Source organism: Artibeus jamaicensis, unplaced genomic scaffold (genome assembly GCF_021234435.1).
Source record: "Artibeus jamaicensis isolate MK-2021 breed Jamaican fruit bat unplaced genomic scaffold, CSHL_Jam_final contig_2170, whole genome shotgun sequence".
NCBI lineage: Eukaryota > Metazoa > Chordata > Mammalia > Chiroptera > Phyllostomidae > Artibeus > Artibeus jamaicensis.
Genome location: NW_026521445.1, coordinates 803,393 through 828,462, shown reverse-complemented (window position 1 = coordinate 828,462; position 25,070 = coordinate 803,393). Strand labels below are relative to the sequence as shown.

Below are 25,070 nucleotides of genomic sequence, written 5' to 3'. Positions count from 1 at the left end.
GAATAAATCTAATTGTCCTTTTAAAAGCTCACTGCCTACATGCTTCCCAATGATCCGCTGTAGCAAACTGGTACTGAGCCCTAATACAGGAATAAAATCTGTGGTGAGCTAAGCTAGCTGGAAACCCGTGTGTCTGTTTTAGTTTAACCATAAAAGAGTACCAGATACTCAAACTATCCTTCTTGATTTAAACTGACATATAAGTGCAGATGAATATCATAAGCCTAGAATAAAACCTGGAAGCAATATGCAAAAACCACAGTGGTTATCTCAGTGAAAGAAATGTGGGTATATTCCAGATTTTCATTTATTTATCCTTGTTTCCCAAACATTTTTAGAGGAGTCTGCGCTATTTTAAATTATAAAAAATAAACATATATTTTATCATTCTGCTATGTTTCTAAAATCTCTTCTGGAAACAGCTGGTGAATCGAGCGGAGAGTCCACGGCGATGTTAGCAGCCTCTGATTGGAGTCTGGCTAGGTTTGACAGACAAAACACAGGATGCTTTGTTAAATTTGAACTTCAGACAAACAGCAAATGATATTTTAGTACAGCTGGGTCTCATGAAATAGTTGGGACACACTTCCATGAATTCAAATTTCACTGGGCATCCCACGTTCTTATTTGCTGAATCTGGCAAACATAACCTGCCTAGTTCCACCCCTATTTGTGTGACCTTGGACAAGTCAACTATGCACAGTGTCTGTTGCCCTATCTGAACATGAGATGATTGGGTTTGATCATCTTAAAGGCCCCTTCTAGTGCGAAGGTTCTCTAACATACAAGGTGGTATGACTCTATGATTCTAACACGCAAGACCCACCAAGGGTGTGAGAGTGATTATTTGTGTGCCTGTGTTCACACTCTATCAAAATCTGAGACCACAAAGTAGGGTGGCACCTAGGCTGGGGGAGATTCAGCGATGGGTGGATGTTTGAGGCTGGTAGGTTAAGCAAAAGTCAGCCCAGAAGGAAATGTCTTTCAAGTTCAAAGGGATACGTGCTTGTGGCTTTTGTTGTTTGAGTCATTGTCATTGCCACTGATACTTTATTTTTTTAAACAAACTTCTTCAACTCGACCAGGGATTTTTATTCACAGAAAATGTGAGATCCACGTGATGGATATGTGCCTAGATCTCCCTTGCGGGCCAAGGCTCTCATCTCTCCAGCTGCTGTGCTCCTTGGCTACGGACAGCTCATTGTCAAGGTGGTTCTCATGCTCAGGGTTAGGCCCCCTTTCCAGTGGGCCCACTTCCAGTGGCCACATGATGAGGGAACAGAGGCCCAGCCCTCTTGCCTCAGTCCGGGGTCACCCCAGCTCTGAGTTCCCTGCGGGATCAGCTCAGCCTCCTGCTGTGTCTACATCCCAATCTAACTTCTTCCACTTCCTCTCTCCCCCGCAGGTGCTTTTATCTAAAAAAATTCCCCAATAGTCCTCTTGCAGGCAAAGTCTGCCACAGAGTCTATTTCTTCTTCAAATACAAACTCAAATGCATATAATGTCAATTTGCTAATAACACACAGGAACAGGTGAGATTGAAAATATGGTATATAACACCACTGCTGCATAAATACCTAGAGACAACAAATATCATGCACGCTGAAAGAGTTATGCATGAATAAATAAATTTGGTGGGGATGGGGGAGATGATGAAAGAGAATTACAGCAGTTTGCAGAAGAAATCAAGATAACAAATCACCAGAAAGAGCCTGGCTCTGGAAGGGTGAAGGGCAGTCATTCCTCAGTGGAAAAAAAAATGACTGAGGCAGGATTAGGGGACCAGGGAACCTCAAGCTGGAGAGAGAAACAATGACAAGCCTTGTAACATTAGCTAAAGATCACCTTAGGCAAAGAGAGTCAGGAGGCCAGGAATCTTCTCACTACCCACCCACCTGACCATGGACGGGTCACTTGCCTGTTCTGGGCTTCAGTTTCTTTAGCTATAATATGATGAGGTGGTATAACATCATTTTGAAATCTTATCTTGTTCTAAAAGAGATTCCTGTAACTATAATTTTAGATTGCCCGTCACTGACATGCTATTGACACGTTTTCTCTTTTTCATACTTTACCTAAATCTGTCATTTTAGTTTTTTGTGTGTTTATGCACACACACACACACATATGTGCCTATGCTGGGGTTGGGGGTTGTCTCAATAAAGAAATTCAGTAGAGAAAATCAATATAGCCTTGTTATAGCTCTAAACTAAGTTATTAAATACCACTTGAAAATAATTGTTTCCTGCTTCTACAGTTTTTAAAATTAGTTTCTATATGTATATATGCAATTAAAGAAACATAATGCATTTTACACTTTAAACAATAACCAACATTTCCAATGAACTGAAAACCCTTAAACACATACACTAAAAGAAAACGTTGAAAATAACTGAGGTAACACATTGGTGGAACTTTAGTTTTCCTTTAAACTGCTCTTGGGTGCTCTTCGACTTCACAAACTAACGTCCACAGTGATACAATATTGTTACCCCATAATGCCAACATTATGTTATCCCATAATGTGTTTCCTAACATCGCTGTACGAAATGTAAGATCTACCTCTCCCATGACTTTGCACCTGATTTCAGTGGGGAAGGTTGATTCAGAAGTGGCTGAGGATTTGAGGAGGGCAGGTTAAGTAAAAATTAGCCCAAAAAGAAATGTCCATTCTTTCAAGTCTAAAGGGGCACTTGCTTGTCATCATCGCTGCCACTACCTCCCACAGGTCTGCCTCCTTCTTTCATAACTGACTGAGTGGGACGTAATCCCTGAAAACTGGCCTAGGCACAGTCCAACTTCCCAGTGATACCACCGCCTGGCTGGCACAGATTTGCACTAGAAGGGCCTGTGCAGAACACACGTACAGAAGTGGCCGACACCAGAAAGCCAGATTCCGCACAGTCAGTTCCTAAGTTCTTACTGGCACTTCCCCGCTATTTATGCAAGATGTCTGAATGCACTCACTCGAACCTCTTCCCTCGTTGTCTTTCCCTTAATTAATATTGCTGGGAAAGCAACTTCAGCACACACGTGTTTGTTTTCCCAGAAGCTGAGGAATGTTGACACAATTCCAGTGCTTTTCATAATGACTGCAGATGAAAAAAATGGATACTTTATGATGCATGTCAACTTGCTAAATCGTTCCAGAGGACAAGCTTTGTTTTTCTAAGAATAAGAGAACACAAATAATTTACTGCAAGAAGCACATGCTTGCATGCCTCTGTTTTAGAGTTCGGCTTGGACTTATTGATAACAGACATAAATCCTAGTCTTCCAAATAATTATGAAGCTTCTTTTATCTTAAACAGTCTCAAGCAAATACACATCAGTGCTAAAAGCAGGTACAGACATTGTTAGAAATGCAGTGACCACATTTAGGTCACAAGGCAGGCACTACGGAATGCTCAGCCACACTAGTTTATGAGGCAGGCAGAAAATTAGTCAAAACAATCCAATAAATTCTCAATATATGCTGGATAAGTGGTTTCAATTCTGGTCACTGATTATACATGGTATGGTTTTTTTTTTTGTTTCTAAGAATTCTGGGAGAGTAGAAAAAACATACTATTTTTCACTAAATGATATTCTACCTGATAAAATAATCTGAGCCTTGTCTCCCCTTTATTCATGGGAAACACTGCCTAAATGTAAAATAATGTGCAGGTCTTCTGTCCTTCTTAATGCTAATCTTCTAGCCACTGAGGTCCTGTGTTTTTTTAATGTGATCGCTTTCATTATTGTCTTCAATTTCGATGTCCGAATCCATTCATGAAAGCACTCTGCTCATTGTCAATATGGGAGAGGACAGTAGAAAAGTTAACCTTAATATTATCACAACAGATCCCTTCCTTTTTCAATTTCATTTTTCTTCAAAAGAAAATGTTATATGGCCATCACAAAAATGATTTATTAAGACAGAATAATAATGTTGATAACTACAACATAATAACAATAGCAGGTGTCTATTATGTGTTTCCATGTGCCAGTCTCCCTCCTGAGTGTGTTGCATATACTATCTCATTTAATTCTCACAGTTTCTCCATGCAATACTATTACTGTTCTTATCCTCCATGTGTAGTTAGGGGAACCAAGACACTGAGCCCATAAGTAATCAGCCCAAGGAAGGTCACACAAATAGTAAGTGGAAGTGCCAGATATGCAAACACCCCATTTCCACAGCTGCATCGATACTCAGGCAACTGCAGAGTAATTCGTGATAATCACCTGACACATCAAAAAATGTCTGTGCCCGTCCGGTCCCCGCAGTGCTGACGGCGATGCACTCGTAGGGGCCTTCATCCGACAGAGTGACCTTTTCAAGGTCCCAGGTCACAGTGGCAGATTCTCTGGGGTAAGAAAACAGAAGCATGTTTAGTTACCATAAAAAGAAGACCCAGTGGGAAGCAGTGATTCCACTATTTGTTCTGAATCCTCCATTGAAAAGACACCACAGAGACTAAGCCCTGGCTGGGTGGCTCACTTGGTTAGAGTGTTGACCCGATAGGCCAAGGTTGCAGGTTCAATTGCTGGTCAGGGCACATACAAAAGTCAACCAATGAACGTGTAAACGGGTGGAAAACAAATCAATGTTTCTCTCGCCCTTCCTCTTTCTCTTGAAAAATCACATAAATAAATACATACACACATACATAAAACTGCAGAGTTCATTCTAGCTTCAAACTATACAACTTTTATATTTTAGTTAGAAAGTTTAGCTTGTCTACTCTGAGCAAAGGGACAATAAGTTATAGAGATTGTAAGTTTCTTTAGGGAAATATGTCCTGGCCATGTCGAAATACAAGATAAAGGTCAGTTACAGAAATATCCTTAAATCTTCTCTCCTTCCCTGTCATTTCCAGTTTGGGGGCATGTTCAGTGAGGTTCTTCAATAAAGCAACCAACCAGTCTGAAGGTAGAAAATACTTTTAATTCCAAAAAAATAAGTACTTTTTAACTTTCTTATATTATAGAAGTTCTGTATAAGGCTATATACCATATGGTTCAATCTATGTATACATTTTAAAAATTTTTGTTTTGTAGTCAATCTTGCCATTTATGTAAAAACATCGCTTTGCTGTATTGTGTACTCATTCATTTAATAAATATTTATACTTGGTTCTCTAACACTGTTCAACTTACTTCTCATTGAGTAATAGAAGTTCAATTCTTATTTAGAAGATTTCAATAATCCATAAAACAGGCATTGTTTTGTTTTAAAATGTGATTGACATGCATAAATATTTTCACAATTTTTTCTTACAATCACCCATAGCTCTTTTTATAACCTTTTTAAACATTTGAGATACAGAGAAGATGAAAAATCCCATTGCAGAGTCAAGACACCCACTGAAGTCAGAAGCTGCATCACAGTGCCTCGCAGGCAAACCTCCAGCTCTCCTGCCATCCAGAGAAACCACGCCCATCGCCAAACAAGCACGAAGGAATAACTGGGCACTTGTGCTGGTCTGGCACTAAACCAGAGTTGGGAAGAGAAAGTTGAGGCACAGGTTCCTGTTATCAGAAAAGTCAGAAACGAAACACTATCGATGTTCCATAGACCTTAGTGACTGGGAATATTCAGTTAATGCCATTGCCTTTCAACTGTGTATGCACGAGGTGCCAGCGGTCCTTATGGTCACATTCGGAAGAAAATGGAAGGTGAGTGGACTCTGGGCTGTGCTGATCATCTGAGCTGGATTTCAAATGCTCAGTGGCAGCACACTAAGTCCAATGTCACTGCCTGGAGGCACTGGCAAGTTCCAGAGAGGCAGACACTCAAAATGCGTGTGTCTGCTGTGTCCTCTGCAGCACCCACTTCGGAGCCGAATACACAGGGTCCAGCACAAGTAACACCCCTTTTTATTACAAGCTCTTTTATTACAACATCATAAGCACGTAATTCTATAACATGACAATATCACCCTCCAGCACACCACAGGACATTTCAGGTGACACGTTCCAATGGCTGCCCGCCTTGTGCGTGACATCCCTGTACTCCACCAGCCACACTCAATGGTGTCCCTTCTGCTGGAACCCTGTATGTTAGGGTTCATCAAAAACATTACACGTGGGAATTTAGAACAGAAAGTGACAATTCTTCTGGTCCCAACTCCCTCCTTTTAAAAAGGAGAAAGTTGAGATCCAGAAAGAACAAGTCATTTGTTCAAAGGCCCATCACCAGTGTACCAATGGCTTGAAGCATGTTCTTTCATTACCCCAGTTCCTCTCATTGATGAACTATTACATGAAAATAATTCTCTCCTTCACGCAGCCTTCTCTGTTGACATTAAGACAATATGCCCACAGTAAAAAGGTTTGCAGGGATGGCCTTGGAACGGGGGAGAGAACATGCCAAATGAAAATGTGTTTTGCTGTTAATGCAAACTATTTATCTCACATTGCCCTAGTGACCACAGTGATTCACAGGACAAAGATTCAGTCATCTGTCTCAAGTTATTAGGAAATTTAGTTCAGAGATGTGTGAGTGAATCAGGATCAGAGTACCAATCTATCATCACCCATGCCTATTTCGGTCCTTCGCCTCTCACATCCAAACCCCCCCCCCCCAGTGTAAGTCAGCAAGGCATCATGTCACATCTCCGCATCACAGAGCTGGAAAAATGAGAGAATGCATTCTTGTGGCTTACCTCCCAGAAACTGCATGGAATTAATGAATTAATGTTTATAAAGAATCTCATGTCTTTGAAAAATGTTACTATTTAAACATAAAGCAGAATGTTTTGACTTCATCGGTCAGGTATGTGGCTTCATCATTTGATACCCTGGTCAGTTAGGTTTGATTTATAGTTATTAAATATGCAGCTAAGTAAATCATCAAGATATACTATGTGAGAAAAAAGTGGCAGGAAATAATGCAGTTAAGTCTTTAAATAGTGGGAAAATGTATAAATTTATAAGGTGCATTCCTACCATAGTTTTCACTTACAATGACCACCCCAGAAAGACACTGTATAAACTAAGACTGTCAAATACTTAACAACTTAGGGAAGTTATTTATATTCATTTCGAATTAACAGTATAACAGTTTTGTACTATAATTCCTAGAGTTTTTTTTCAAATTGTAGTTGGTTTCACAGTGAGTTAAAAATAACTGATCATTTTCCAGAATACCCCCTAATTTTCAAGGTCTACTTAATTTTTATTAGATGACTTATATTTGTCTTAAAAAGTTCCCTGTTGTCACAAGGAGAGTCAGTGCTCTTTATCTGGTCCGCTCCCCTTGTTATACAGGGTGGGGCAAAAGTAGGCTTACAGTTGTTTGAATGGAAAATAATACAATAAAAAAGAAATAATGATAGGACAATAAACTCTGCTTCCCATACTCACAGTTGTGAGCAAACGTATTTGTCCAGCCCTGCACGCCGTGGACACACAGGTTGGAGCTCCATCCGACACCCCACCCCAGCATGCACCACTTCTCCCTGCCCTCATCTCTGCCTTCCTCCACCTGGCTCCCTGGGCTCCAGCCACAATGCTTCCTTCCTGGCTTTCTTCCCACACGCCCTGTGCACTTGCTAGTCCCAGTGTGTGCACGCTCTTTCCTGACATCTGCACAACCATCTCTCTCTCCGGGCACAGGTCTTTGCACAAAAGATGCCCCTTATCCCGACTTTTAAAATGACCACTTGACCCAAACCACATGCACCCCACCTACCAGTGCTGCTCATCCTGATTAGCCTGCTCTGCACTTTGCCTTAACCCTGATCAGATTTACTTGTAAGAACACTTGAAATCAGGTTCAGAAATGTGTCCACCCAGAAGCCAGCGAAGCTTAAGCCTCTGGGCCTCTCATTTGCGAGGACCCTTCCGAGGCCCCGTACCTAACTTTGCATCCATACTTTTGTATTCCTTGACCTAACAAGGGACCCTCCAACTGTATAAAATTCAGATTCTAGCATTTACTATATTAAAATATTACAGGTATCATCTTTCTGTCTTCCTTCATCACAGTACAAGCTACACAAGGCACAGACCTGTGTCTGTTTTGTTCACTGCTACATTCCAAGGTTTTAGAGCAAATAAATAAGAATTTCTAATAAAAAGCATGTTGCAATAAGTATCTTCTACAAATAAACGTTATCTGCATGAAATTTTTTAATTTATTAATTTTGGAGTGAGAGGGAGGGAGGGACATCAATTTATTGTTCTACTTATTTTTTTTCATTCATTGGTTTATTGCTGTATGTGCCCAGCTAAGGATCAAACCTGCAACCTTGGCCTAGCATGACCATGCTCTAACCAACTGAGCTACCTGGCCAGAGCCAGTATTATTTATATTTAGAAGTTTAATGTTATAAATTATGAATAGAAACATGTACCCACTTCAAATACTGGTCTACTCCAAGTAAGATTCCATTTCTGACAAAGCTCAGGGTAAAGGGCAGAAGACTTTCAACAGCGCAGGGAATCCGGCCCGGCTGCAGGTAGTACCCTGGGGTCTTCTTGGGCATCGTAACTTTGGGAGCATCTGAGGGAAAAGAACACGGGTAAGAAGGGTACAGTGATGTTGGGCACTTCCTCCTAAGCCATTCAAAAGCTTCATTCTTAAATTCTTCTGGTTAATCTTCTGTATTCCAATTCATCTAAATCACTGACAATCACTTTAGTTATCTTTCTTTGCTGCATGCAAATTATTCATTTCATTGTCTGCATGAACCCTGTACTAAAGTATTTGCTGAACCGAAGACTCCATGATTTTTGAATGTGACATTATTTTCATCCTACCAAGATAGAAAAAGAAGCTACCAAATTAGTTACAATTTATCACCCACTGCAGAAAACATTTTGTTTGTAAAAATGTAAATACGTGAAAAGAACCTGCATTTTAGAACTGAATTCATAGGGTGATTATTTTTGTAAAAAGAATGGAAACATTTACTCTTAAGAACCTAGTAGATTTTAATATTCAAATCAGGGGCTGAGACAAAGAACTTTGAATACTGTGAATGAGGAATCATTAATGTTGGTTCCCTTCTACAACCTTAAACAATGACCATAAAGTTTTTCCTGAATTTCCCAAATCACAGCCTTATGTATAAGTGTTACGTATAATTGTAGTATTCCAATACTACAACATCAGAAACAATCCTACATCATTGTCTATAATTCTAAGGTTTTGGTCAGAGTTTAGTCATCATCCTTAAGAAAGAGCTCAAGTATAGACAAATTGAAAAGCTACCTGAGAACTACAGTGATATCATCTCTAGCCAAAAGCAAAGGATAAGTAACTAGTTTACTAATTAACTAACCAGCCAACTTACCAAATAGAGGCAGAATCATCATCTGTTGCTTGCAATGAACTACTGTTAACTAAGTGGCAGGTTTCTGACAATTATACATAAACAGTCCATTTACCCAATTTAGACAACTTATTCAAACATTGAACACATATGCCAGGCTTTGGAGGTGGAGTAAGAACACTAGAATTTCCCAGTTTGACTTCTTACACTGATTGACATAATAAAAATGTCTAGATCCATAATCAGTAAAACTAAGCATGTAACTTTAGATGTATTCTTTCAGAGTTAAGAAAGGTTACATAACCTATGTGTAAATGCCCATCAATTTGGTTCCCAGTAACAATGTGAGGACATTATTTTTAACTTTATTCTTTACCTACAGGACCACGCCCCCCTTCATTAAGCCATCAGAATGGTAGTGTGAATAAAATGAGGTCTCACCTGGGACAATACTGGAAAAGGAAACACTGGATACTCTCTGGAAGAGATAACCGTCCCTATCGTACCCTGCGACTTTGAGGAAGAAAGCTTCATTGGGTGGTATGAAGTCAGAAATATTCCAGATGCCGTAAGGTTTTCGATCTGGGTCATATTTAACAGGAATAGTCTTAAGTGAACTGCCTGAGATGCTCAGAAGTTCAAGACGATCTACTCTAGCTGGGATGGAAATTCCAGAAGTATTCAGAAGCACATAGGTAGGTATTCCTACAAGAGAAAGACTTGGTTATTGTTAACACATACTGAGGTTTGATATTGAGTAAGTTTTTGCACTATAACAACTGATAAGTAGTATCAGAAGTCTAACTGCTACAGAATGCCCCCAAAATTGTGGCGTAGTTGTAGAATTTTTTCTATGGTAAAAGATGGTTTATTCGTGATGAAAGAAACTTAGAAAACCTTAAGTGATTATTTGTGTAGTCTTTTAACTATATTTATGTAGAAAAATTAGACTTGTGAATACTGTGTTATATAATGCTTGATTACATGAGTATTTTTAAAGTTCACTATTTGTATCCATCCAGTAACCATGGCAATAAAAATAAATAAACAACAACCAGAAAAAGAAATTTCAAGACTCACAGTAGGACTGAGTTCTTTTTGCAGCTCTGAAACTAACAAATAATCATGCACAAAGAAGAGGAAGAACAAACTTTACAAATCAGCAATAATTTCACCTGTGAACATATGATGATATATAATATCTTCAAATCTTTAGCCATGTATATGCACACACGCAATATACTTCTTCTCTGTGACAAGACTTTATAGATGTTAGTGAAGGAAAGTCCCAAGATCTAGGTCAGCAGTTTTCCAAGTTTACAAAGTGCAGGAATGGCTGGGGCTACTCCTGGAAGCGCCTATTCCCAGGCCCAATGTCCTGTGGGTCCACTGCAGGCAACCTGGGGAAGGGCCCAGGACTCTCCATTTCTGACCATCTCCCTGAGTGATTCCAGTCTCGCTGGTCTCGGGACTGCATATTGAAAGGCAGCAACTAGGCCGCGAGAGTGCCATCATGTTTAAAGATGCTCTGTTTCCCAACTTTATTGACCAGAACAGAATCATAAAACCACAGACATTCTGAGAAATATTTTCATGTGGACATCTAGTACTCCAACTTAAGTAATATGCAAATACGAACCTTGCACTGGCCTGCTGCCTGTTTTTTTGAAGTCCAGGGTGGGCTTTCGGGAAAAACCAGCTCGGAAATCAATGGTGCTGAGGCCAGTGATGCGAACAGAGTGCCTTCCACTGCTGGAAGTCTGAAAATGTTTAAGGACAAACCCCATTAGGAGCTGATCCAGGACACTGGCCACGCCGACCACCAGCATGCAAGACCACGGGGGGTTATTAATATCGATGTCCAGTAAGTGAGGCTTTGATCTGGGTATTCTGAACTTAACTATGATTCCATATCTTACATGCATGTTTTATAATACATATTCCAGGGGACTGATCTAAAATACAATCCAGGCCCTGACTGGTGTGGCTCAGTTGGCTGGGCATTTTTCCACAAAGTGAAAGGTTGTCAGTTCAATTCCCAGCCAGGATACATGCTTGGATTGTGGGTTCGGTCCCCGGTTAGGGAGTGTACAAGAGACAACCAATCGATGTTTCTCTCTCACATCACTGTCTTTCTCCCTTTTTTCCCTCCCTTCTTGCCTCTCTAAAAATAAACAAATAAAACCTTTTTAAAAAATATAATTCAGTAACACATTGCACACCCAATAGTAAATGATACAGATGTTTGGTCACTAGCATGTGAAGCCAAAGTCAGTCTGCAGAAGCTCTATGGGGACGTGGATCTTAGTTTCGTTCACTGAGGTTTACGGGGTAGATAGATGATCAGCAAATATTGAGGAAATGAATTAGTGAGGAAATGTTCTCCCCTAAACACCATTCAGATTCCAGGAAGAAAGCTATGTCCTCTCCCTGTGCGTCTAGAAGATATGGCCAGGACGAGCATGGGAGGTGGCTGAGAGGCAAACCCCAGTGACCAGCACGCTGTGCTCACCGGAGTCCCAGCCAAGGAACTCGGTGCTCCAGACACAGGGCTGCAGAAGACGCGGTCTTCACTCTCTAAGAGCTCCTGGCCAGTGAGGCAGACAGATGGGTGAACAGACACCTTTGGCATGATGTTGTGGGCAGAAAAGGGGCTACATGCTAAACCTGACCAGCTCAGAGGAGAGGGCGGCCTCACAAATTCAGAGACCCAAAGTAACCACATAGGATGGTCTGAAATGAACACTTTCTAATCAAATGCAGGTCATGGCTGATAGTCAGGTTCTCAGGCAGTATTTTTCCCTAACAAAGGGGAACCTTCACCGTAGCTGAGCCTGGTTTTTGTCTTTGTGGTTGCTTTTTCATTTTGTTTTGTTTTGTTTTGTTTTGTTTGACTATAAATAACATACCTGATGACATACCTTTGGATTATCAAAGTAGTTTCCTTCAGCCCCCACAGAGCACAACCACCAGAGCAGAGACCACGAATTTCCTCATTGTTATTATCATGTTAACTGTTGACTGTTAATTATCCTTTACCCACAAATATGAAAGAAGTGTGTGCCTATCTGATTTACTTTTTATCCAGTCCCAGAGATTCCGACCCCACCTGAATTGGCTTTCTCCTGCCTCCCTGATCTATCACCTGTGGACTTCACGTAACCCCATTATGACTCCTCCTTGGATTGTGATGCATGAAATAAAATGCATAACTGTCGTTTGCTGGAGCATTTTCTCAATCCATTGAGATTTCGCTTCCTGGCAACTGTCATTAGTTTGGCTCAAATAAACAAAAAATTCTTACAGGTCTGGACATTTCTTATGTTGACAGTGTTGTGACAGAAATATATAACACGCACACAGAAATACATAAAAAGAGCAGAGACTAGCCTATTGTCCAGCTTAAACCTCTAAAGCAGATGGTGGCTGGTCTAAACGGTGAATGACACCTAAGGACCAAAGCGACTCATGTGCGTAAATAATAAACAATGTTAGGGCCATAGGATACAATAATAACACTACTGCTTGTTGCTCACGTTCTCTATGCCCAGAAGCATTAAATACATTGGCGTATTTAATCCTCACTGCAATTCTCTCAGACAGGTATCACCATCATCCCCACTGCGCAGATGACGAAGTCACCAAGATTTTGTCTCGGAAGAAAACAACTACAGCACAGCACCACTTAAGCAGAAGCAGAAGCGGGAGTGAGAGAAAAGCATTCACTCACATGGTAACAGCAGGACATCAAATACACATCTGAGTTTCAACACCTATGTAAGCATCAGAGCAATGACAGAATGCAAACCACGCAGTAGCCCCTAAATCACCGTGGCTTCTTATTATCTGGCAGTGAGGAGATAAAAGGGGAAGGGATGTACCTGCGTTGCCACCAAAATGATTCCTCATTGAGCAGAATCTGCAAAGCACTCAAAGGGAAGGCAAATAAAGTGAAGAAAAAGAAAATACACACGTCTTCATTCAAATGGCGCTGTTGTATTCTTAACCTAAAGGATGCTGCCAATTCCTATGGCTGAATTTCACAAGGGTTATAAAGGGTTGTGTGTGTAAATGGAGGGATCTCGATAATGCCACGTACTCCATTATTTCTAAAGGAAAGCGTATTATAAGTTTTACTGAATAGACACAAAAAAGGAACTAGGGATCGTGATCCTATTTAAAATTGGGGATTTCCTTTAGGGTCATAAAAACCTCTCTAATTTCAGCTGTTTTAGATAATGTGCAGCTTTATTGAAGATACTGTTGCTGACTGATTTCCTGGGAGGACAAACAAACGGTCCGTATTATGATGAGTTGTTCTTGATTTGTATACTGACATCATACACTGTCATTAGTCGCCTTGCTGTTCAGGTAGTTGCCTATGATAAAGCGGCTGTTGAGGCTACAAGGACAAATGTGGCACCAATTGTCAAATGACTGCTATTACGTGTTAATCATCTGCCACGTGTCCTGCACGCACGGCAACTGACCGAAAGTCCGTGTGGGAAAAGGGGTGCTTATTATCTAAGTGAGAAAATTAAAAATCACTCAAGTGTTTGAAAACAAGGTATCCTGTGTTGCTAAATGATGCGTTAAAATGAAACTGAGTTGATGATAAGGAGCCTTGTAATCTCTACCAAATTATCATAAAACAAATTAATTTTGATCTTTTAAGTACCATACTAACAAGGTATGTGGAAATAAGAACATAGGTTAACTATTCTCCAAGCAATGCTAAGAACATGAAAGATAGTAAGTCCAAAATTTTTGTAATATGCATGTAAACAGTAGGAATGTCTGCCCAGAATTTCAGGGCTGATAAATAAAAGATGTTTCCAAGTGAGTCATTTTTTGTGCACAACTCTATCTAACTCTGGATTAATGAGGATAATGGGAGCAAAGGACATCACAAAGAAACTAAAATTATGTTTTAAAATATAATAAAAAAGGAACTAATTTAGTTAAAAATGACCTCTGATATTCATGCACGCAATTAACATTTTAATAATTCTCTTAAAATACTGCAATACTATTAGGACAACATTTTAGGAATATAAAACATCACATTAAATTTCTTGGCGAAAACTTCCAATACTTTATTATTTTAGTCTTTTTTTAAGTAAGCTATTATTTCATTCTGTTGCTTAGTTGATCTCCCTTTTTTCACATTTTAGTGTAATAGGAACATAAAGATTTCGGGTATAACGGTGGTAAAACAAGCCAGTAAAGAAAAAAAGGAGAAAGAAGTTCTAACAGACGCAAAACACATTCAGTACATCAGGCTAAATTTTTGACATGAATTATCTCCTCAGACCTTCAAAAAAAGCCCCTGTGAGATGGCACTATCATTTTCTTCATTTCACAGCTCAGAGAGGTTAAGTCACTTGCTCAAATCACAGGAAAGGCAGGTGGCAGAGCCCGGTGTGAACTCACTGGGGCTCCAGAAACCAGCCTGGGCAGCTACTCCCTGCATTTTGCAGGATTATCTCAATAGATTGGGTTGTGCTTGTTTCAGTGAAGGCTGAAATATGCTGAAGTGCTCTACATAATAGAAAAACAATATAAAACTGCTGAGACAATCCTGGGGTGAGAAGCACATTGAAATGGGGAGAGAGGAGGATGCGGGCCAAGGAGAAAGCAGAAGGGCCCAAAGTGCTTCAAGACGTGTTCCCAAACCGACAGGAAAATCTACCACCCTCACAAAATGATGGCTGTGAGTGGATTTCCTGAGAACTTTTTGAAGGGGTGGAGCTGTGCCATGCATCAAAGTATGAAAGGCTATAATCAACACACAAATGATTAGGAGGCAAGGACACCGTAGGAAAATAAGCTTCCAAGAAGCTCCAGAAATGTTGGGAGAAGGCTTTGGAATCCCACATGCTATGGACACAGCGGGGCTGGAAGAGGACTGAATGATGTGAACGTCCTGGAGGAACGAAGAGAATTCAGATTGTTCCATAACTGGGTCAGGCAGAGACGACGTCCCACTGCATATTTCTTCCCCCCCTTCCCTTCCAAATGATTTTAGCCATCTTAGCAGCATTTGTCTATATATGCAATAAAATTAGTAAGACCAAAGTTGCTGCCTTAATGTTTTTTAAATCCTCAGCCAAGGATATTTTTATTAATTTTAGAGAGAGAAAGGGAGAGAAAACGAGTGAAAGAGAAACATCAATCAATTGCCTTCCGTACACAACCCAATGAGGGATCAAACCTGCAAACTTGGTGTATGCAACAATGCTCCAACCAACTGAGCCACCTGGCCAGGGCTGATTTAATTTTTTTATGTGGTCTGCAGGCTACCATAAAGTTAGAATTTTGCTCCAAAAAGTATCTTTCTACCACAGAACTTCTTGAAGTATCGCTCCTGAACAGAGTCAGCCTAACCTCATGGCTTCTGTCATTTTTTGAAGAAGAGAGACATCCAGGAGCAGCCTAGTGGCTCCAAGCATAACAGGACATTTTCTAGAAACTAGACCCTGGACAGGGTTTGTATGGACTGGAAATTCTGGGAGTTGTATTTCAAACGACATATTTACTCATTCCATTTTCAGAAGTTCACAATAAGCTACATGACCTCTCTGAGTTAGATGCCATGTCAGTCAAGTGTGGAAGGGTCTCAGTCAGAACCACACAGGCTGCTGCCACGTGAGCAAAACAGAGGCAAACATGACGTTGTGCTAGGTACCTCCTGGCAGCCTAACGTTGTAAGCAGGTCACCTTCATTCACAAAGCAGTTAAGGGAAAAGGAGCGGAGGGCACCAGAGTCTAGATTTCTGAATCAGAGTGAATGAGAGACCAGGGCAGGCTGAAGGCCCATGGAGCAAGCACCATGGAGAGCTCCCGGGAAATCGGAGGCTCCTCCTGATGCCTTCTTGGTCAGCTCTATTGCAGATGGACCTGCTTCTGAGTGTACGGATGACAGGCTATTCGATACCTCTCTATACTGAAAGTCCCTGAAGGCAATAGCTATTGATGTCATGTTCATCACCTACAAAATAGTACCCAGTAGGCACTGAACACATGTGGGTTTAATAAATATTAAAGTCATCCCAGTGCCTAATGTTGTTGTTTTTCCTGAGATTCTCCTAGGACCAGCTAATGTCAGATTCATCAAAAATTCTTTGAATTTTTCTAGAAGCATTAGGCTAAGCATGATCACACATAACCTCATAAAATCCTATTATATCCAATATTATTTTATACCACCATAAAAAACTGGGGTTCAAAAATGATTACTTGCCAAGGCTTATACAGCATATTAAATTGCAATTGTTCCGAGTTCAATGCTCTTTCTATAGTACCAAGACCTACACATCACATTTTAGGATACTGTAATTTCTGGGCTGACTCGGACCTTACAGCACAGAAGACAATAACACCCTCCAACTATTCATCTGCCATTCTACATTTCTACACACATTTTCATTTAGGAGGAGTCAGGTTAGTGAGTGTTGCCAAACTGCTCTTTGAAAAAAGAAAGCCCCGATTTTTAGCATTTTCCAGTTTCTGTGATGTAAATGCTACTGCCATGACTGATGTCAAGCTCCCAACATAGTATCACTGATACAGGGGCATGATGGACACTCCATGAGTCAACTTCAGATGCTATTAAGCCAAGTTAATAGTTCAGGCCAGTGTGATACAAAGGGAATGAGGAGGGGTGTCTGTCACTCACAGAGATGCCTGTCTCACCTGTGAAGTAACACAAATTCCTTCTCTTTTTGAAACTCAATGTACATTCTCCAGTCTCTACCTCACTAAAATAACTAAAGAACCTGCATATTGTGTATTATGATGGTGCCTCCATCACCCGGGGTCCCTGAGTAACTGTGTGAAGTAGGTTGTCATGGCAACCCCCTGGGGACCTGGACCACGAGTGAGGAATCAGCTTTCTCGTATCAAGCCAGTGAGAGTTCCTCCTGGTGCCGAATGTGAAGTCTGCCCCTTTACAAATTCAGCTGAAATGTGATTAGCAGAGCTGGCTTTCCTTTCTCCAAAAGAGTTTCAGTGTTTCATAAAATAACAAATAAGCCCAAATTTAAAAAATAATTAACGGGTACCTGCATTAATAGAAATTGTAGATACAATTTATACATATTCGAGAATAATTTAATTAATGCCTGCATCTGAAATGTTTAAGTACTTTACCAACATTTAATTTCACTAGGACAATTTTAAGTAGGTATTATTTCTCCCTGTTTGTCTCTGATTTACAGATGTTAGGTAATTTCTTCAAGGTCAAAAAGATATTAAGTCGTGGATCTTGAATTAAAATAGACGCACAGCTCTGTTCCAAGTATTTGTTCTTAAATGACATACCAGTGTTTACCAATTAAAGAATATGATGGTTTCAATCAAATGTTTAACGAGAATTTACTCAGGCCAGGCATTGTTCCAGGCACAAAGATATAATAATGCCAGGTAGATTTAAATACTATAATTTTATTAGGCATTTTATGTTCACGGAAATGTGGTAAATGTACTCAAAGCATAGAATAAACTCTATTGAAATATATGTACATTACACACATACACAGTTATGTACACACAAATGTACAGATATACTTTTACTAGATAAGGAAACATTCCATTTGGTTGACAGTCTGATAATGGCAGACCAAACCAACTGGGATATTTTCCAGGAAAAAAATATAAAACATTCCATTGACCCCAAACATTGAATTCATGCCGCATCTAATCCACTTAAATACCACACCTGGGCTAGTCTTCGGGCTTATTCAAAAGAGTCACCAGGTGAGAATATGAGGCCAGCATAATATCCTTCTTGTGTGGTCCTTTGTAGGCTGGAGGTTTATTTAATTATGATTCCTGAACAAGCTCCTGCCACCTAAGTATGGTTTCTAAAATATCCTTTATCCTTAGAAAATGCATTAGTAGGCTCTGGCAACCAACACAGCTATCTGAAACCCAAATATTTCTACTAGTCTCCGAATCTCAATATAATCTTGTGGTTGTGTACACTCCCTTCTCTCCTAGGGAGATTATCTAAGGACAGTTTATCCAAATTGACTTAATGGAAAGATACCCCCAGGGGATGTGTTAAGTTACCCGATCCCACTGATAATCCTAGAGTAATAGAAACAGTTTGTATCACCTCCATCCAGTGGGTGCTGACAACCACTTAATGTCTTTGCAGGGAGTTTCCCCCTTAAAGAGCAGAAGACAAAATTTGGCCTGAGACTTCTGTGGTTATGTTCAAATAGTCTATATATAGATGGAACTCCCTGAAAGGAAAATTTCTATTGCTTCTCAGAAATAAGATCCAGGATTTCTAGCTTTCCCACAAGTGAGAATTGAGGGACATAAAATACAACCTTTTCTTTTATTTGTAATAAAATGTCACTTTCCTTTCAGTTACCTCTTTTTAACACGCATCAGAGGCAACTGAAAACATCTGCGTCATTTACATGATCTATACAGATAAGCCGGCTCATTGTCCCTGTTTAGTACAAGTGTCCTAATACGTTACAGAAAAGTAATTGCCAGGGTTTCAGACAGAAACCGCGGAGGAGAAAAGAAGACCAGTCGCACAGCATTTTAAACCATGGAAGAATCAAAGTGTTTCTGCCAGCACATCAACTATGAGCTAACTAAACCAACTCTTTGGCCTGCTTCCTCGGATAGCATCAGAATAAATGTATTAATTTTTATTCATGAATGTTTATGTAGCTCTTCCCCGGGCACTGGGACCTGTACTACCACACCGGCAACGAAATCTGGTCTACAGTGAAAGAGGAAGAGAAACTCTGGGCAGAAATAAATCTGACCTAAGAGGGGAAATCATCCAAAAGGAGGATTCGGGAAAACTGCAGTTGAAAGACAGAGGGAAAGAGAGCATGTTGGGCAGAAAAAGTCAGACGCGGTTTGACGACAGTGTTTTCATTGGGGCTTTAGGGGATTCACTGTAAGTCAGACTGGAAGCAAGGGAGTTCCAGGCAAAGGGACAGTTTAAGGCGCAGGTGGCAAACGCAAGGCCCGCGGGCCGGATCCGGCCCTCCACTTTGTTTTATCCAGTCCAGCATCTTGTTTCTACCCAGTGGCAGCACCGAGCTCCTTGCTCCTAGTTAAGGAGTAGTTACATTTACACAGTCCCAAAATTACACTCAGCCCTTTGAAGGCAACCACGAGACTGATGTGGCCCCCGGTGAAAATGAGTTTGACACCCCTGGTTTAAGGGAAACCATAGGTGGGGAGAGTATGGTAGGAGAGAAGGTGAAGGTACACATTTTTCTTTGCTAGAGTGTAAAGGCAGGTGCCTGAAGAGAACCAGGAAGGTTGGTTGGGGCTCAACTGGTTGCCCCTTGCCTACCATGCCGAGATCGTGTAAGAGAGAGAATCTTCTCCACGCCGGGATCAAAACCATTCTGTGAAGCATTTAAGAAGCTGCTATTAATTCTACGGATAGAGCGCACATTTTCCAGATAGCTGGGAGCAGGGAAGAGAGCACCAGGGATACGCTATTTGACCCCAGACACTTCTCTTCCTGAGAAAGCACACGTGTTAAACATTCGCATTCATTCACCGTCCAGAATGGAGATCCAAAGTCAACGGCAATATTTATGTCAGTAGGTTCGGCTCAATTCCCTTCTCATTAAACTGATACATTATTTTGGTATTTCGTACAGAAGCAAATATGTTTATCACCTTTAAGTTGCACTGTAACAAGTATCCTTTGTTTAGTTACCACTAATTGTGCTCCAGAAATGGTGTAACAACAGAACCAGAGGCCTTTTTTGGAGAGAACTAGATAGAAAGTCAAGATAGTATGCTGGATACTGTCTTCGTATTGTTTTCTTAATTATTCGACTCTGAGCTTGGAGACCTGTCTAAACAGAGTTCCTATCACCTCATCACCTTATCTCACTCAGAAAGTAATCCTCAGTGCTTTTCTGTTCTAATTATCAATTAAAATGTGCTCCGTTCCCGTTAAGGATCAGGGAACACGGCCAAGAGCAGACACCGATAAACGTGTGCTGTACGGATGACCACGAGTAGGGGCGGCAGCCACAGGATACGACCGACAGGCCAGAGCCCTCCTCCGGGCACCACTGGTAGCAAACGAAATCACCTTTAACATCGGTTCAAGTACCCCGCAACAAGCTGCAAATAATCAGTATCTTAATGTTCCATTCAGAAAGCAACAGGGGCTTGCCTTAGTAGACTTACTAACTCAGGACCCTGCTGCCTTAGTTCGTGCTTAAAACGTTTGAGGGGGAAAAATGAGACTCAGAACTTCCTCTACTCCTTCCCACTGTGGTCTCAGAAAGTCAAGGCAACACTTGTCATGTTTGGGACAAGTTGGTCAAAATGACTATCACGTCAAATTTGGCCATGTTTATTTAACATAGAGCAGCAGAACACTTTGTTGTTGCCAACCTCTTGCACTCAATAAACAGTGAGCAACTGCTATGTGCAAGGAACTGGGTGAATAAAACAGGAATGTGGGGCCGTTTCTGGTCCATTCAGTGAGAAACCCTGGGTTTTATTATTTCACATTGCCTTCCCAGCTGTACCGTCATTTCATATTATCCACCTCCACCCCTCAAAAAAATCAGAATTACATTTTCTACTTTCCCTACAAAGGCTCGGAGTCCTGAGAATAAAGATATGATACATTAGGATTTGAAAGGAGTTAATATGGAAATTTCGAGTATTCTTTAAAAAAAATAACAAGACAGAAACTGGAATGCAAAAATGGCGCTTCCAGTCTCTATGGTATAACTGCTCCCAGACTTTCAGAGCAGCTCTTTAATTTGAATCATGAGCCCGTTAATCGCATGTTTTATGTAGAGAATCCAAGACAGCAAGAGTCAGTGATGGAAGGGATACTTGTATTTGAATTGTCCCAGAAGGATTCCAGGTGTTATTTGCAAGGGCAAAGGATGCTGACGGGAAGAGGGGAAGGCATACAGGGAAAGGAACGCAGGCAGACCAGGGTGAGCTTTCCATCCTACTCCCACCTGGACCAGCTGAGCTTCCCCCTATGGGGCTCAAAGCAGTCCCTGAGGGGTCTGAGTCTCCGGCAGCACAGCCTTCTCATGTTCTGGAAAAAAACCCGCTCAGGCACAGAAACACGGATATTGGAATTGGAAGTTGGCCAGAGCACACAGAAGAGTCTGAGAAACGCAGGCGAGTCATTGAGAACATCTACCACAGTGGGTTGTATACACATTTTGCAGTACAAGTGGATTCCAGATTTATGGTATCCTGAATTTCGGCTGTATTTTCTTTCCCCCACATTGCCAAAATAGAATTTTGTTGGCCAAAATAGACCAACAAAATAGAATGCTTTCTGAGAGTGAATATACGCTCATATACTACTTAATGTAATTCCAGGAAAGGATACTAGTTTGTGTTAAACAATGAATGGAGACTCACGAAATCGCAAGAGCCAACCGTACTTGAGTGCATACTTTGTAACAGGAACCATGCTAAGTATTTTATTTGTATCAGCTCACTTTGATTCTCAGCACAATTTAATAAAATAGAAGACTATTCTTGACATTCCTATATCACAGAGGAGGAATGCCAGGCACGGAGAAGTTATGATCCCAAAACAGTACAGGTTTTAGGTGGCGTTGAGTTTCAAACACGGGCCCTTCACATCATCCCATCTCTAGTTCAGAGGCAGAAGCTGGATGATGCAATCAGTCTACAGGCTGGATGACAGATAAACTGGGGATCTTGAGTGTAGTTGTGGTGGCACTGATGCCTTTAATGGTCATCAGCATTTAACACTAACAAATTCACGTGATCAAGAGGCCTACAAACGTACTACGTAGGGTGCTTCTGAGTAAAAGCACTCTCCAAGATTGGGCGAGAAGATATAAGTAAACTATTGCACACACTTTAGAGAACATGCCAACATCAAAACGAAATAATAAATAAGACTTCGCCGAGTAACAGTACCTTCACTGTCCACATTCCAGCCTCTGGCTCCTTAACGTTCACCACCTTGGCAGAGTTATGGATATTTAATAGCTCATTCAGGCCAAATCCCTTTTTTATCAGCTTCCCTGAAAGAAAGACACAAAGGGAACAGACATAAACTTTCTTTCAGCTGTGTGTATTAGCTTTATCTGCTCCCAGGATAAATTACCCAATGGATATTAGTTTCTAAAGCTCGAAACACTATTTTAATTATATCTAAAAAGTACTTAATTTTAGGGTTTCCAGGCATTGGAACTAAAGTAAATGATTCCCATTTGCTACACTGATTTGATCTTAAAATGAGAATAACAACTGGTAGACTATAATTATATTTCTAAAGCCATCTGAGATAACAACTTTTATGGCTACTGAAAAGTTTTGTGCAGTCTCAAGAGACACTTAGATTTAATAGATGACAAGACAGTAAACAAGAATAAGTGTCCCTCTGCAGATCACGCATGGCATTGTAAATGCCACGAGAGCCCTGGACAGATCTTTGCGCAGAGTGTAAAACCTTAACCAGTTTTCCACAAAGCCCAGGAGAAGGCTTCATTATCCGAGGAATAATTAAACGAGGCAGTGGAATGCAGCGGCATAATATCTCCTGCTGACTTAAGATTTACCCAAGGCATCTTACAGTTGGAAATTTAGAGAGAAAAACACAGATTTGGAATGAAGCCATAGTTTAGTTATTCACTTTGCTCTTGGCTCTCTTATGAACTACTTCTGCAATTATATAAACAAGCATATGAATCCTATGTTCTTATCAAAAGCTCTATAGCCATTAAAAATAACTTTCTAAATACTAATGCCAATGTCAATGACTTTCAAAATCAGTTTAGAAACACAATGCACTGAGTAGAGAACCTTTTAAGTACCCAGGTAGAGAAAAAAGCAAGTCTTTCCTGGGTAGCTTGGAGGTTATTCGTGTGGATGCTGTGTCAACAGACAAATCAATTCATAAGACCCAACTGGTACAAGCCTTGAAAAAGAGGTTTTGCTCATTTGATACATTTCAACTTGATTGCTAGTGTGAATGCAGCCTTTGAGGACAATTCACATGTTGCTTTCACTCAGGTATCAATTATTTCCTAAGACTCAAATAAAGCACAGTAAGAAAGCCAGCTACTCCCTCCACATTTATACTCACAAATAGACTTTTTTAATGTGTCATGTGTTAAAGTCCTAATGGAAACAAAAATGTTTCACAAACATCAATAGGTAAAAAATATTTTCAAGTGCAAACATGAGGGAAACAAAGGGTTTCGGTCTTTACTAGATTACTTGACAATGGAAGACTCAGCGTAATATTCAACCAGAGATGGAATCAAGCCAAACCGTGGTGTTTCAACATACAAAGCAAAGTAAATTAACACATTATTCTAATGAGAATATCAATTTGTTTTTTAACAATTTCATCCATGAAATTACACCTTATCAAAAAGATAACCAGTAAAAACTTAGTTGTTTTAAAAGTTTTTTTTCATGTGATTCATTTAAAAATAATAAAATACTGAATTTTACAGAATAAGTCACTGTGAAATATTCCTTCATAGATTAGGAAAATACAATTTCAGGTTCAACTTATATATTTTTTCTTGTGGGTAGTTTAGCACAATCAAGTTACTAACTCTGTTTAAATGATTAGGAGTTTTAGCTTTTTGAATCTCATGTTAATTCAATACTTATGACTAAAAACCATTGGTCTTATTCTTACATGTGTTCCCTAGTCATTTTTAAATTTATTCATAAAAGTAGCATTAACTTAACACACACAAGTGTGCAAAACGTCTTCTGCCTTTCACGGCTTTTGTATTTCAGTACAGGATTGCGGTATATCTCACCTAAAGGATTGCGAATTTCAATCCCCGGAGAAGGGCCACTCAGAGACACAGTGACCTCCTTCAGGCTGGGGTCAAAAGGAATTTTCCACGTGTGGACGGCCTGCTCCATGTGGTCTGTGGACAAGAGGTGAACTTTGGAGGCCTGTACGGCTTCCTCCACCCATTTTAACACCTACAAGAGAAAAAGAGGAGAAGTGTGGGCGACATCAGAAACATTCCGTTTTATACCACTGGGACTTCCAGCTGGGGCTGGCTTTGGTCAATGATGCAACTCAGGCACTTCCTGTACTGGTGTGAGGTTTATTTCCATGTGAATGAAGGCAAACCTTGTCCTACACCCAGTTATTGTAACTAGTAGATTCAGAATAAAATACCAGTCTAACCCATGGTCATAATTCAAGTTTTCTGTCTTGGAGAAATGAGATTACGGTGCCCAAATCCAGGTAAGTGAAACAGGGAGAAATACCACATTCTGTTTCATATTTCTCAAGAGACCCCTTTTCTCTCCACTCTTTCTTTCTAGATCTCTTTCAAAATCAGATTTATAAAAAAATTAGCAAATTATCAAATACGATTTACATATATTAGGTATATAGATTATTGTGAATAGTATGATTTTATATTGTATATTATAATGTATATTATAGAATATTATTCAAAACCAATGGCAATACCAGCAAAATATTCATGTGTACAATAATATAAATACCAAAGAAAATAGAAGAAACAACCACTGTATTCTTTAAAAATTGAAAACTACTTCAGGTTAGAGACAATTTAAGCAGTGTATTCTTGAAAAGTAGTCTTTTGGAAAGGGTTATGGTATTGGGGTCTAAAAGGGAGTTAATGCCTCACTGTGGACAGGAAAACCTTTCAGTTCACAGTGTTCTGCAGCCAAGTCAACTCCCCTTAAAACAAACAGAGCATGTCTGACCGTGTACGGCTTAGCCAAACTTAACGACAATTAATGCTGCACCGTGATTACCTTTAATCCACCGCAGCAGGCTCA

The 25,070-nt window shown here is 40.2% G+C and overlaps 1 protein-coding gene across 3 annotated transcripts in view; it reads right to left on the bottom strand.

The window, feature by feature from the left end:
• Window positions 1-25,070, bottom strand: part of HMCN1 (hemicentin 1) — a 389,618-nt gene that overhangs the window by 217,101 nt on the left and 147,447 nt on the right. For all 3 annotated transcript variants that reach the window (XM_053658522.1, XM_053658525.1, XM_053658524.1), the window contains exons 5-10: window positions 24,062-24,233; window positions 22,197-22,303; window positions 10,903-11,023; window positions 9,705-9,968; window positions 8,347-8,491; window positions 4,228-4,349 (exon numbers count right to left, since the gene is read on the bottom strand). In XM_053658522.1, coding sequence (XP_053514497.1) covers window positions 4,228-4,349; window positions 8,347-8,491; window positions 9,705-9,968; window positions 10,903-11,023; window positions 22,197-22,303; window positions 24,062-24,233 — 931 coding nt within the window. The remainder of the gene's footprint in view (window positions 1-4,227; window positions 4,350-8,346; window positions 8,492-9,704; window positions 9,969-10,902; window positions 11,024-22,196; window positions 22,304-24,061; window positions 24,234-25,070) is intronic.